Here is a 14,027-nt window from a genome sequence, read left to right on the forward strand (position 1 = left end):
CCTCTGTCTTGTACCTTTGAGCCAGTTCTGTATCCAAAATGGCCTAGTTCTCCCTGTTTCCATGAGATCTAACCTTGCTAATCAGTCTCCCATGGGGAACCTTGTCGAACGCCTTACTGAAGTCCATATAGATCACATCTACTGCTCTGCCCTCATCAATCCTCTTTGTTACTTCTTCAAAAAACTCAAACAAGTTTGTGAAACATGATTTCCCACGCACAAAGCCATGTTGACTATCCCTCGTCAGTCCTTGCCTTTCCAAATACATGTGCATCCTGTCCCTCAGAATAATTGCTTCGAGATGTTTCCCTGCCATGTAAACATTCTTTATTTGCTAAAATAAATCAAAGGGCTGTGGATTCTGGAGATCTGAAACAAACAAAGGGAGAAGCTCAGCAGGTCTGCTGGCATCTGTATTGAGAGAGAAAGCAAAGGGAATGATTTGAGTCCAGTGACCATGGTTAGTTATTGCTGGACCTATCCTTGCAATCTATTTTGAACAAGAGTGGCATAATGGCATTCAGCCAGATAGCTGGCACCAAAACTGATCTTTGGGAAGATTGAACGATGATAGTCAGGACCTCTGTAATTTCCCTTTAACTTCCTTCAATATCCTTGGATGCACCTACTGATGCAGTTATCAACTTTAAGCCTGTGGGCAAGGGCTCTCCAGTATTTTCTCCCTTTCAAATCTAAACCCTCTTCCTCTGTTACTATCACCTGGGCAGCATTTCCTTCCTTTTTATAAAGAAATGCAAAGTCTTCATTTAACATATCAGCTATACCTCTTGCCTCCTCTTGTTGTTCCCTAATCAGCTCCTCTCCTCCTTTTAATACCCTTTATTACTGATGAGCTTTTAAAAGACTTTAGGATTATCCTCTCTGTTAGCTATTCATGTTTCCATCTTACCTCTTTGATACTTTTATTTGCGTTTCCTCCTCAACTCTCTGAGCCTGATTCCTGTTGTAAGTGCATGTTTTCTTTTTTTACCTTAATCTCTATCTCCTTTTAATATCTAGAGAGCCCAGAGATTGTCTGCCTTACCTTGCCCAAACATCTACTCTTTAAAGGTTGCCCATTGTTCAGCTCCCTTTACACCCATTAACAAGCAATTCCTGTCTATTCAGCCCAGCTCCGTTCCTACCCCACTGATGTCATCTCTGCCCCAGTTAGTGATTCTTATTCTTGATTGTTCCTTCTTCTTTCCAGTATCATTCTAAACCTGACAAAGCAATAATCTCACTCTCCTAAACGCTTCCTGACTTAATCTGAGTCTTCCGCTTGGGGATCCTGCAACCTCCGGGACTCAATCTTACAGCCTGATCATCTTCCTCCATGGCTTTTTCTCACCCTCAATACTCCAGGACTTGTCACCTGATTGGCTGTTTTCAGCACAGCCATCCATCCCATTTTCACCACGAATGGTCCCCATTTTCAATTTTTTGTGTCTCCTGACTCACCATCATCCATTCCTTCATCTGCCCATCTGCTGTATTTTCTCTCTCTCTGGGCTCCATATCCAGCTATTGTTTACTCTTTCCGCCCCACCCACCAATATCCTCCTTCCCCCCACCACCCCCACCCTGCAAAGTCTATACACTAATTTTCTCCCAACTACAATCACTTCTGAAGAAGTGTCACCGGGCTCGAAGCATTGACCCTGCTTCTCTGTCCGCAGGCATAGAGTTTCTGAGGCAATGTCTGTTTCAGATCCCCAGGAGCCACAATTCTTTGTTTTTTTGTTTAGTGCTGCCTTTCATGCTGAAATGGACTCATAACTGCTGTAACAAATTCTTCTGAACATAATCTGAGAGCACTCACCCCTCGTGGCTCTACATAACCACTATCCCATTCTATATTTGGGTTATCCATGTTCCCCATTATAACAGAGGCATAATGTTAGTACTTCTGTAATTTTATTGCAGACCTGTTTCGTCTGCATCCTTCTCTCTAGTCAGTGATCTATAGATTGCACAGAGCAATGTAATTATACCCTTATTTCTTTTTTCAAGCCAAATTGATGATGTCCTTCAACCCTCTGAGATATCCTCCTCCTGCAGCACTGTAATGCCTTGCTTAACCAGTCTTGTTGGCCCCTCCTCCATTACTCATTTCCTAGCTTTTCTGAACAGCCTGAGACCAGGAATATTTGACAGCCAGTCATGCTGTTCATTGACCCACGTCTCTACTATAGTCACAACACCATAATTCCACATGGTCATCTGTGGTCTTCTTTTATTCATTCATGGGCTGAGAGCATCGCCTGTGTCCAGAGAGCAGCTAAGAGTCAATCACATTGCTGTGGGTCTGGAGTCACATGTGGGCCAGATCTGCTAAGGCTGGCAGTTCCCTTCCCTAAAGAACATTAGTGAATCAGAGAGGCTTTACCTCCACAGTTGACAAAAAGGTTTGTGATCATCATTAGATTAATTCCAGACTTTTATTGATTTCAAATTTCACCATCTGCCATAGCAGGATTTGAACCTAGAATATTACCTGGGTCCCTGGATTAGTGGTCCAGTGACAATACCACTAACCCATCATAAGCTCACCAATTTTATAGGCTGCACATTATACATTTGCAAACATGCAGTATGACCCTGATGTAGACTCCACCGCTCTCTTTCTTTCTGTAACTCCACCTATTAACTTGCTACAGTCAAAGCAGGAAATGCCGGAGAAACTTGGCAGGTCTGGCTTCATTTATGGAGAGAGAAACAGAGTTAACCTTTTGAGCCCACGTGACTCCTCTTCAAGGACAAGATAGAAGCTGGAAAATTGTGAATTAATTCTGTAATGAGATGGCGAATAAGTGAAGCAGAGGGTGAGGGTCCACAGAGTAAAAGGCAGAGGGAGTGTTCATTTTGGTAAAGGAGCGATAAAAATGTAAAACAGGAATCGATGATAGGTGTGAAAAAGAGAAAATGTGGTCAAAGTTTCCAGCTCCACATCTATTATCCGAAGAAGAATCATTGCACTGAAAACATTAATTCTGTTTCTCTCACCACAGATGCTGCCAGAGCTGCTGAGTTTCTCCTGCAATTTTTGTTTTACATTCAAATTTGTTTGACCTCTTTTGCCCATTTTGCAAGTTTGTTAACGTCGTCCTGTAATTGGAGACACACTTTGATTGGCTGTTTTTGAAACTCGTTCTCGCTTGAGGAGCATTGCTTACTGGAGCAGCTTTTATTGCCCATACCTAATCACTGCTGGGAAAGCCATGGTGATCAGTCGCTCACTAAACAGCTTTCAACAATAGGCAGAGGTAAAGCACAATGACGTGGGTCTGGGTCACATGTAGGTCAGAGCAGGGGAAGGGCAGCAAATTTCCTGGCCACAGCACACAGTGAACTGGATGGGTTTTCACTAATAATGAGAGTAGTGTCTTATTCTATGTTTAAAAATTACCTGAATGTAAACTCCTTGAGCTCATGTGCTGGCTATTTATAGACACTGCTGTCCATCATAAATAGGAACATTCACCTATGCTACCATCCAACTCTGCGTGTGTGTGTGCGTGTACGTGTGTGTGTACGTGTGTGTGTGTACACACACCTTATTGGCATCCTAATTCTCAGAGATTCTGACTAACTAGCTGTCTACGTAAGATTGATGCATTGATAAAAATGTCCAACCTCTAATTTTCACACCCTCTGATTTATAGCAATGCAATAAATCAGAAGTAATTTGTATTCAAAAGGATGTTGAAAGTGCTACCAGTGACCATGCAAGGGACCATTGGAGGTTATTGAAACAAAAGTATTGTGCAGGGTTCCAGGGAAATGATCAGAGATTGGCACTGAATTAAAATGCTCAGACAAGCACGACAGACACTGTTTGGCTGATTGCTCTCTTTTTCTGTAACAATTATGTGATTCTGTTTTCCAGATTGCAATTTGCAATTTTGTTCGTTTTTAAGAAAAATCCATTAATTTATAACTGCTAAGTTAAGCTTTTTTTTTGCATGTAGTTCCAAGGCATTTGCTGGCAGTTTGAAGAAGTTTTCAGTTTGTCCATCCTTGTGAATCACTGACAAATGTTTGTTCATAAAAATGCTAATTCTTTAAAGCGCTTGCTCATTCTGCAACACGGTTTAGTGAACCATTCGCCTGACTTCCGTTCTGCTCAAATGGACTCATTGTTGGCCGCTGTTCCGAGATTTTTTTCCTCATTCTGTACTTACTCAACAGACTGGCTGAGGGTTCCTCCTCTTCTATCTGAGTCACCTGCTGGCACCTGTTCTTTCATCCCCTGAACGTCAAAGAGAGGCACATCAGCACAGCCCACTTTACATGGCTTCTTCTGTTCCCTGGCTCATCCACCTGCTGCCTTCTCATATGCAGTCTGCTTTAACTGCTCCCTGGTGAGCAGTGGCAAACAGGATAATTAGGCAGATGGGCTTGTTCGAATATTCAAGGGACAATCTCTCGAAGCTGATGGAAGCTCATTCTACCCATGCTAGCTTTAATCCCCTTGTCTCATGCCCATCCTGGCTCCTGTGATATACCTGAGCTAACCAGGAGAACAGCTTCAGTGTGGCATAGCCCAATTAAATCAAACATGAGCAACGTAAGAGTTTGGTCATAATTGTTTGCTCAGGCTTATAGGATAAATTGCCATCTTTTTAAACAATTCAGTCCCTGTGCTGGACAGGGGTAAGCAATAAATGCCTCTTAATCACAGTGGTTATAAATCATGCTTTAAATGCCTACAGCACTTGCACTGACTTTTTTTTTATTTTTGGTTTATATTAGCCATGTAGTTTCTCACTCCAGGGAACAAAAAAGCTGCATTGCGCGGTGTAGTTTGTCTGTTCCCACCACGCCCTGACAGTTATTTCACACACATCGCAGTAATACTTAGGATAACCAGCCAGAAATAAACGAAGGGACTTTGACTGAGACAGCTGGCAGTTATTATTGAACTGGATTTATTTCTTTGCCAGCAGGGAGTGCTGTACATGCAGCCATTTGACCTACAGCTCAGTACAAAATGCATCGTCTCTGTCTTGTGTGCCTATCATCAGCCCACGGTTGATTCAGAGCATCTTTACATTGTCTGCATTCAGCCCAAGGATATCTTTCGAAGCAGTGTGTGCCGGATTAGTGAAATAAAGTCAGCAAAGCAGAAAACCTGAGACTGTTTGACCAGCTTGTGTCAGAACTGGGAAAATAATATACTTCAGGATTGGGTGACTGCACTGAAAGGCAGGAAGTTCTGTTCTGAACAATTGCATCTTCCTTACAAGGATAAAACTGTGTGAAAGTTTTGTTTTCTATTTATTACTGTGTTGGTGAGAACAGGACTGACAGTCTTCAGGACAGCATGTTGGGGCAAACTTGTGAGAGCTGTCTTTGAAACCCATGTCCACAATTTTTAATGATATGGAGGTGCCGGTGTTGGGACTCGGGTAGACAAAGTTAAAAATTACACAATGCCAGGTTATAGTCCAACAGGTTTAATTGGAAGTCCAAGCTTTCAGAGCGCTGCTTCTATGTCAGGTAGCTGGTGATATTTAAGATGGAGATCATTTTGTCTGTTTGCCATTGAGATTTAGTGAGATTTGGCAGGCTGGACAATGAGACCTTGCTGACAGGACCTGACATACAGAAAAAGAAACTTCTTTCATTGGAAACTTTGAAAAATTGCAATGGTAATGGGCCGTCTTGGTTCAGTGGGTAGCATCAGTGTCTCGAGATCAGGATGCTGTGAGTTCAATTCCAACCGCAGCAACTTGAGCACAACACCAGACAAAGAGCAGTGCTAACTTTCAGATGAGATGTTAATCTGGTGGCGAGAGAGAAGGGTATCTTAAGACACACCTTGGGCTGGAGGTGGGACTAGTACCTGGGCCTTCTGGTCCAGACAGACGGACACTACCACTGCATCACATGATCCCCTCCCCTAGATTGTGGGCCCAAGTTTTTGAGGTGGGACTTAAACTCCTAACTTTTAGACCTCGAGCTGCTGGTGCTACAATAGACAATAGATGCAGGAGTAGGCCATTTGGCCCTTCAAGCCAGCACCACCATTCATTATGATCATGGCTGATCATCCACAATCAGTATCCTGTTCCTGCCTTATCCCCATAACCCTTGATTACCCTATCTTTAAGAGCTCTATCCACCTTTTTCTTGAAAGTATCCAGAGACTTGGCCTCCACTGCCTTCTGGGGCAGAGCATTCCATACACCCACCACTCTCTGGGCGAAGAAGTTTCTCCTCAACGCTGTTCTAAGTGGCCTACCCCTTATTTTTAAACTGTGTCCTCTGGTTCTGGACTCACCCATCAGCAGAAACATGCTTCCTGCCTCTAGACTGTCCAATCCTTTAATAATCTTATATGTCTCAATCAGATCCCCTCTCATTCTTCTAAACTCAAGTGTATACAAGCCCAGTCGCTCCAACCTTTCAACATATGATAGTCCCACCATTCCGGGAACTGACCTCATGAACCTATGCTGCACTCCCTCAATAGCCAGAATGTCTTTCCTCAAACTGGGAGACCAAAACTGCACACAACACTCCAGGTGTGGTCTCATCAGGGCCCTGTACAGCTGCAGAAGGACCTCTTTGCTCCTATACTCAATTCCTCTTGTTATGAAGGCCAGCATGCTATTAGCCTTCTTCACTGCATGCTGTACCCACATGTTTGCTTTCATTGACTGATGCTACCTACTGGACAGCGTCAGTCATGGACTCTGCTAACTTCAAAAGGGCAACATCCTTCCTTGCTCCATACACCAACAACAACAATCAAAACGATTTACGAGATGTTTATTCGTTATCACGAGAGGAATTGAACTTAACAGTTGGATGTTATGAGGAACGTTCGGACAGTGGAGTGGAAGAGTGGAAGAGTCAGAGGTGGCCAGCTTGATGTATAATAACATCCCAACAAAGTGGATGAGGGAAGGAATATTTGCACCATACAAATGCCAGGCAATGACCATCACCAGTAAGAGACACTCTAACCACCGCCCCTTGACATTCAACGGTATTACCACCAGAAACTCAACTGGACTCACCACATAAACACAGTGGCTACAAGAGCAGGCCAGAGACGAGGGGAACTGCGACAAGTAACTCACCTCCTGGCATCCCAATGTCTATCCACCATCTACAAGGCACAAGTCAGGATGTGATGGAATACTCCCTCATATCTATACACATTCAATGCCTCCACCACCAGCACTCAGTAGCAGCAGTGTGTACTATCTACAAGGTGCACTGCAGAAATTCAGTAAAGATCCCGAGACAGCACCTTCCAAACACACGACCACTTCCATCTAGAAGGACAAGGGCAGCAGGTACTTGGGAACACTACCACCTGCAAGTTCCTCTCCAAGCCACTCACCATCCTGACTTAGAAGTATACTGCTGTTCCTTCACTGTCGCTGGGTTAAAATCCTGGAATTCCCTCCCTGAGGGCATTGAGGATCAACCCACAGGAAGTGAACTGCAGCAATTCAAGAAAGCAGATCACCCCCACCTTCTCAAGGGGCAACTAGGGATGGGCTATCAATGCTGACCAGCCAGGGACGCCCAAATCCCACAAATTAATAAGAAAAGATGTTCTCTCTGGTGGGGGGGCAGGGGAGAGACCAGAACTTAGAGGGACATTACTTTCAATTAGGGTTTTTTTTTATCTAGATGGAGACATTTATTTATCTCCCAGAGGGTTAAGCAACTCTCTGCTTCACAAAGTGGTGTCGATGGGGGTCATTGAGTATTTTTAGGGCAAAGAGGTTTGTGTTAAGGCAAAGGAGTTCATACGTTATCAGGGGTAAGATAGGAATGTGGAATAGGTCGGCCATGATCTTGCTGAATGGTATAGCAAGTTCGAGAGGCTGAATGGTCAACTTCTGCTCCTACTTCATAAATTAGTCCTCATGATGCTAAAACAAAACATTTTCTTTCTTTCAAGCGTTCTGTGAGGAAGGCTGCAGAAATGGTGGAAGCTGTGTTGGCCCGCAGATGTGTGCTTGTCCCCCTGGATTCACTGGACGCGGCTGTCAGATAGGTAAGGCAACCTCTCATTCACAAACACAATTTCCATCAACAAATAGACAATAGACAATAGGTACAGGAGTAGGCCATTCTGCCCTTCGAGCCAGCACCACCATTCATTATGGTCATGGCTGATCATCCTCAATCCTGTTCCTGCCTTATCCCCATAACCCTTGATTCCACTATCCTTAAGAGCTCTATCCAACTCTTTCTTGAAAGTATCCAGAGATTTGGCCTCCACAGCCTTCTGGCACAGAGCATTCCATACATCCACCACTCTCTGGGTGAAGAAGTTTCTCCTCAACTCTGTTCTAAATGGCATACCCCTTATTTTTAAACTGTGTCCTCTGGTTCGGGACTCACCCACCTGCGGAAACATGCTTCCTGCCTCCAGAATGTCCAGAATGGGCATGGATTTTTGAAGGAAGTACAACTGGAGCATAGCTTGAAAAAGGGCATGATGCCAAAAATCAAGCACACGTTCAGGGTTGTTTTCAAATACCTAGGAACCAAGGGAACCTACAGTTACTTTCTCTATGACAACCCCTCAGAGTTGATTTACCAATCAGCACCTTTTTCTCTGACTATGTAATTCGAAATTTGGCATCTTTCATTTGTCTTGATCAATGCGAGATGCATAGCTTTGGCAACATGTCCTTCTTTGTCGCAATATTTTGAAGTTAAATGAAATCTGATCTCGGTCAGATCCTGTTCATTCCCTGCACAGAAATTTTAAAAATGCATAAAATATCCCATTATTTCCAGATACAACTTATGCTACAATGTATTTGATGGCTATTTCTAATTACTTTTGATTATTGGAAGTTTATGGCATTATGGTTGGTTTGTCTGAAAGTAGCTTAGGCAGAACAGTGAACAACCTCCTTTCAATATTGCATCTTATTTGTTTCCATTTGTTAGACATTCCCCAACCAAGATCATAAAGGCTTATATGGCAGAGTGGCAGTGTCCCTATCTCTGAACAATGAGGCCTGGGTTCAGGTCCCCCGAATCCAGAGGTGTGTCTTAACATCTTGGAACAGGCTGGTTGGGAAATACCTGATGGGATATTTTTTAAGGGAATATTTGACCCATTTTGGATGTTAGCACAGCTTACAATCTTCCCAAACTTTCACTCAGTTAATTTTTCCTTTCTTTGAGATGGTATCTAACTCTCCTTGTCCATTTCAATGGCTTTTTATGTAAACTTGTGTTTGTTACTCATTTTGTAACATATTTCGAACCAAATTCTCTCCATACCCATACTTCTTTTGTTAGTCTTTTTTTTTGTTGCTCCTCGTCATTCTGAATACTTTTGACAGGGAAACCAAAAACAAGTCATCCATTATTTTGCAAATTACTTCAACTTTCCAGTCTCCATCTTTCTAAGAGGAATAAGCATTATTTCATTCATCTTCATTGAAAACTCAGATACCCGTGGCTGGCCATTTTCCATGTTTTTTTCCTGCATCCTTTGCAGTAGCACAGTAATCAAGATTTGACACAGAGATGTGGCTGTAACCCAAAGGACCAGGCTAATGGCCTGGGGCCATGGGTTGGGATTGGACCATGGCAGATGGGCAGTAAATACAGAATTGAGAACTAGATGCAGTAATGGTGATGATTAAATTACCCTCAATTCTCATTAGAAAATTCTGGTTCTCTCTGGACTATGTGTTACTCCAGATGCACAGCAATGTGAAAACAGTATGCAGCAGGTTAATAGGACATTAGCTTTCTTTGCAAAAGGCTGGGTTTACAGGAGTATTAAAGATTTGTTTCAATTGTATAAGAACATGAAAAGACCGCATTCAGAGAGCTGAGTGCAGGTTCGATCTTATCTCAAGTAAGATATAATTGCCATTAAGGGTGTTCACAATGATGTGTTAGGAGCAAAGTTAGTGCAGATGCTGGAATCTGTACAGAAAACAACAAATGCTGGAGATCACAGTAGGTCAGGCAGCATCCATGGAGAGAGAGCAAGCTAACGTTTCGAGTCGAGATGTTTGAAGCTCTGATGAAGAGTCATCTAGACTCAAAACGTTAGACTGCTGTCTCTCCACGGGTGCTGCCTGACCTATTAGGATCACCAGCATTTGTGTTCTTCACAAGAAGTGTTCCCAGGTCTGTCCGATAAAGAGAGATTGGGCAAACTGGGACAATATTCATGAGAATTTAGAAGAATGAGAGGTGATATAAATGAAACCTATAAAATGTAAATGCTTAAGATGTTTCCCTTGTGTTTAGGGTTTAAATGAGGGGACATATTTAAAAATAAAGGGGACTGCCACTTAGATGAGGAGAAATGATTTTACACAGAGGCCTGCGAACCTTTGGAATTCTCTATTAGCAAGGCCTGTGGAGAGTCAGTCTTTGACAATGTTTAAGACCATATTGAGACTGTAAGAAATAGAAACAGGAGTGGGCTGTTCAGCCCCTCAAACATGCTCCGCCATTCAATATAATTATACAAGATCCAAAACTCCTCACATCTCCATTCCTGCCTTTTCCCAGTAACTTTTGATTCCTTGACTGATCAAGAATCTATCTATCTCTGTAAATAAACAGATGGACTCAGCCTCCCAGCTCTCTATGGCAAGGAATTCCAAAGACTCACAACCCTCTGACAGAAGACATTCTTTCTCAGCTCAGTCTTAAATTGGTGCCCCTTTATTCTTGTCCTTGGATGTCCCACAAGTGGAAACATTTTCTTAGCATTTATCCTGTGAAGGCCCTGAAGAATGGGGTGGCAGGGTTGCTCAGTGGTTAGCACTGCTGCCTCACAGTGCCAGGGACCCGGGATTGATTCCCACCTTGGGCAACTGTCTGTGTAGAGTTTGCACATTCTCCCCATGTCTGCGTGGGTTTCCTCCAGGTGCTCCGGTTTCCTCCCACCGTCCAAAGATGCGCAGGTCAGGTGAATTGGCCATGCTAAATTGCCGATAGTGTTAGGTGCATTAGTCAGGGGTAAATATAGGGTAGGGGAATGGGTCTGGTGGGTTACTGTTTGGAGGGTCGGTGGAGACCTTTTGGGCTGAAGGGCCTATTTCCATACTGTAGGGAATCTAATTCTATGTGTTTCAAAGAGATCACCTCTCACTCTTTGACATTAATACAGTGACTGACAGATTTTTGATTACAGCTGGTGTACAGGGCTATGGGCTGGGTAAAGGCAAGAAAATATTCAATCAGCAAGATCATATTGAATGACAAGGCACGCTCGATGGGCTGAACGGCTTACTCCTGTTTCTATACTCTTATGCAAATAATAATTGAGCAAGGCAGCCACTTCAAGAGCTATTGGGGATCAGCAATCAAGGTTTGCCTTGCCTGTGATAGCCACATCCCACGAAAGAGTAAAGTGAACAAAAGCTAACGTCTCACTATCTGCTTTGAGCTGCTATCCCTCCAGCTCAGTGTACCTCCAGAAGTCAGGTGGTACCCCCAATGGAATGTCTCTTAAAGTCACAGAGTTGGACAGCACTGAAACAGACCTTTCGGTCCATGCCGATCCAATATTCCAAATTAATCTCGTCCCATTTGCCAGCATTTGTCCCACATCCCACTTTCTGTACGTGTCGTGAAGTTAAAAACCAATAGCAAACCATGGGTGAATTCCTGGCCACTGATCATTAGCTATGGGTGGCACAGTGATTAGCACTGCTGCCTCACAACACCAGGAACCCAGGTTCGATTCCAGCCTCAGGTGACTGTCTGTGTGGAGTTTGCACATTCTCCCTGCGTCTACGTGGGTTTCCTCCGGGTGCTCCAGTTTCCTCCCACAATCCAAAGATGTGCAGAATTGGTGGATTCATTTCATGGGAAGTTGCCCCATAGAGTCCAGGAATGTGCAGGCGAGGGTGTTAACCATGGGAAATGCAGTGCCCTGGGGACCAGGGTCTGTGTGGGACGCTCTTCAGAGGGTCAGTGCATAACTGAATGGCCTACTCCCACACTGCAGGATTCCTATGATTATAAGTTGTACAGGTAACTGCCATACTGAACTAATGGTTGAAACAAGACCTTCAGTGACGCAGAGATAATAATGGAATTGTATGCCTTAAAAAAAAGAGATAACTATTATCATTTTACATTTAAAAAAATTTAAGAATGCTCATTGAAAGCTACCAACAGTTGATTTCAACAATTCATTAGAAGGTCACAATGCAGCAAGATATTTTGATGTAAAATCCCACAGCTATCAACAATGTTCATTCATTGTTCCCTTTTTAGATGTTAAATGTATTTCATGTAAAAATTATCATCTGAGATATTCCATTTTCTTTGCTGCCTAAGGGCTTCATGTCACAGACTGCATCAATTATGTTTTTTGAACACAGACAGAAATTCTGATAGATTTTTGACTGAAAGCATCCAAAGGAATGTTACAAAAAGTCTATTTGCCCTTGTGCTGCTTCTAACATTGTCAACCATTGTGGAGGAAATGTTATAAACAAATAAATCGTCTGTCAGTGGCAATAGGGTCAGTTATCAAGCAGAAAATCGAAGATCTAAGGTAAATAGTTTCACAATATTGAGCTGTTAATTATTGGTAAATTTCACAAATATCAGAAATGACAACCAAACAAACTAAAACGACAAAATAAAAATCTGTACGAACTCCTGATGCTGCAAATCGTAAACAAAAACAGAAATTTCTGGAAGGTTTTCTGGTAAGATGGAGGTGGAGTACTGAGCACAGAACTTATCTGCTCCATCAGCTTTTGTTTTCATTTCTTTTCTACTCTCTCTTTTCCCATTATTGTTTTCTTTCTCTCTCTCTCTCTTTTACATTACTTCCCCCTTGTTGAGGAGCTTGGTCATAGTGACAGGATTGGCAGCGGTGAATGTGCCCATTGGCAGCAGTGCGGAGGTGAGTTGGGGTTTATGGAGATATGTGTCCACCACAGATTGATGGAGGTGGCAGCAGTAGCGAACTGGGGCCTAGTAGCAGAGTTGGCAGCATCAGCCGCAGCTGCATTGGTGGGTTTAGGCCCAGAGCAGTCACATGGCAAATTTGGAACCATGCGGTACCCAGTGGCATTGTTGGTGTGTCTGCATTGGCAAGGTCCATTGAAGGGCTGAAGAAGGGCTAATGACCGAAACGTCGATTCTCCTGTTCCCTAGATGCTGCCTGACCTGCTGCGCTTTTCCAGCAACACATTTCCATCTCTGATCTCCAGCATCTGCAGACCTCACTTTCTCCTCAAGGTCCATTGAGGACTCACAGTGATGACAACATTGACGGTGCTGAAGAGTGACATGGTGGTTCAGTGGTTAGCACTGCTGCCTGCCTCACAGCGCCAGGGACCCGGGTTCAATCCCAGCCTGGGGCGACTGTCTGTGTGGAGTTTGTACATTCTCCCCGTGTCTGCATGGGTTTCCTCCAGTTGCTCCAGTTTCCTTCCACACTTCAAAGATGTGTATATTAGGAGGGTTGGCCATGCTAAATTGCCCATAGTGTCCAGGAATGTGCAGGCTAGATGAATTAGCTATGGGAAATGTAGGGTTAGGATCGGGGGAGGCTGAGTCTCGGCGGGATGCTCTTTTGTGGGTCAGTGTGGATTCAATGGGCTGAATGGCCTGCTTCCACACTGTAGAGGTTATTTCATTCTAGAAGCAACAGCAAAGATACTCACGCCTGGCCCATGACAAAGCACTTAACATCAAGGACTGTAAAGTTGAGCACTTTCTGTACTTTTTACTTTTCTGTCTTCATATTCTATGTTTTGGCTTTTTTTTGTGTGCTTTAAGATGATGCTGGAGAGTGGTAACACTATATGATACTTTTCACTGTATTTTGTATCAAAATGCATGTGACAATAATAAATGAATTTGATATAGCAAATCAAAATCTCAGCAGCTCTGGCAGCATCTCGGGAAAGAAATAAACGTTTTCAGGTCCAGTGACCCTTCTTCAGAACTGTGTTTGGAAGGTCTACATCTGATGAAGTTATAAAGGAACAGCAAACCATGGTGGAGTTCCTGGCCACTGACAATAAGTTGTACTAGTAACT

General features: G+C 43.3%; 1 protein-coding gene across 5 annotated transcripts in view; it reads left to right on the forward strand.

The window, feature by feature from the left end:
- The window catches only part of LOC122557625 (protein kinase C-binding protein NELL1-like), a 954,605-nt gene that overhangs the window by 754,186 nt on the left and 186,392 nt on the right, over positions 1-14,027 (forward strand). For 4 of the 5 annotated variants that reach the window (XM_043705393.1, XM_043705388.1, XM_043705392.1 and 1 more), the window contains one exon: positions 7,928-8,023. The exons of the other annotated variant lie outside the window; for it this stretch is intronic. In XM_043705393.1, the coding sequence (XP_043561328.1) occupies positions 7,928-8,023 (96 nt within the window). The remainder of the gene's footprint in view (positions 1-7,927; positions 8,024-14,027) is intronic. 5 annotated transcript variants of the gene reach the window in all.

The sequence above is a fragment of the Chiloscyllium plagiosum genome, chromosome 16 (genome assembly GCF_004010195.1).
Source record: "Chiloscyllium plagiosum isolate BGI_BamShark_2017 chromosome 16, ASM401019v2, whole genome shotgun sequence".
NCBI lineage: Eukaryota > Metazoa > Chordata > Chondrichthyes > Orectolobiformes > Hemiscylliidae > Chiloscyllium > Chiloscyllium plagiosum.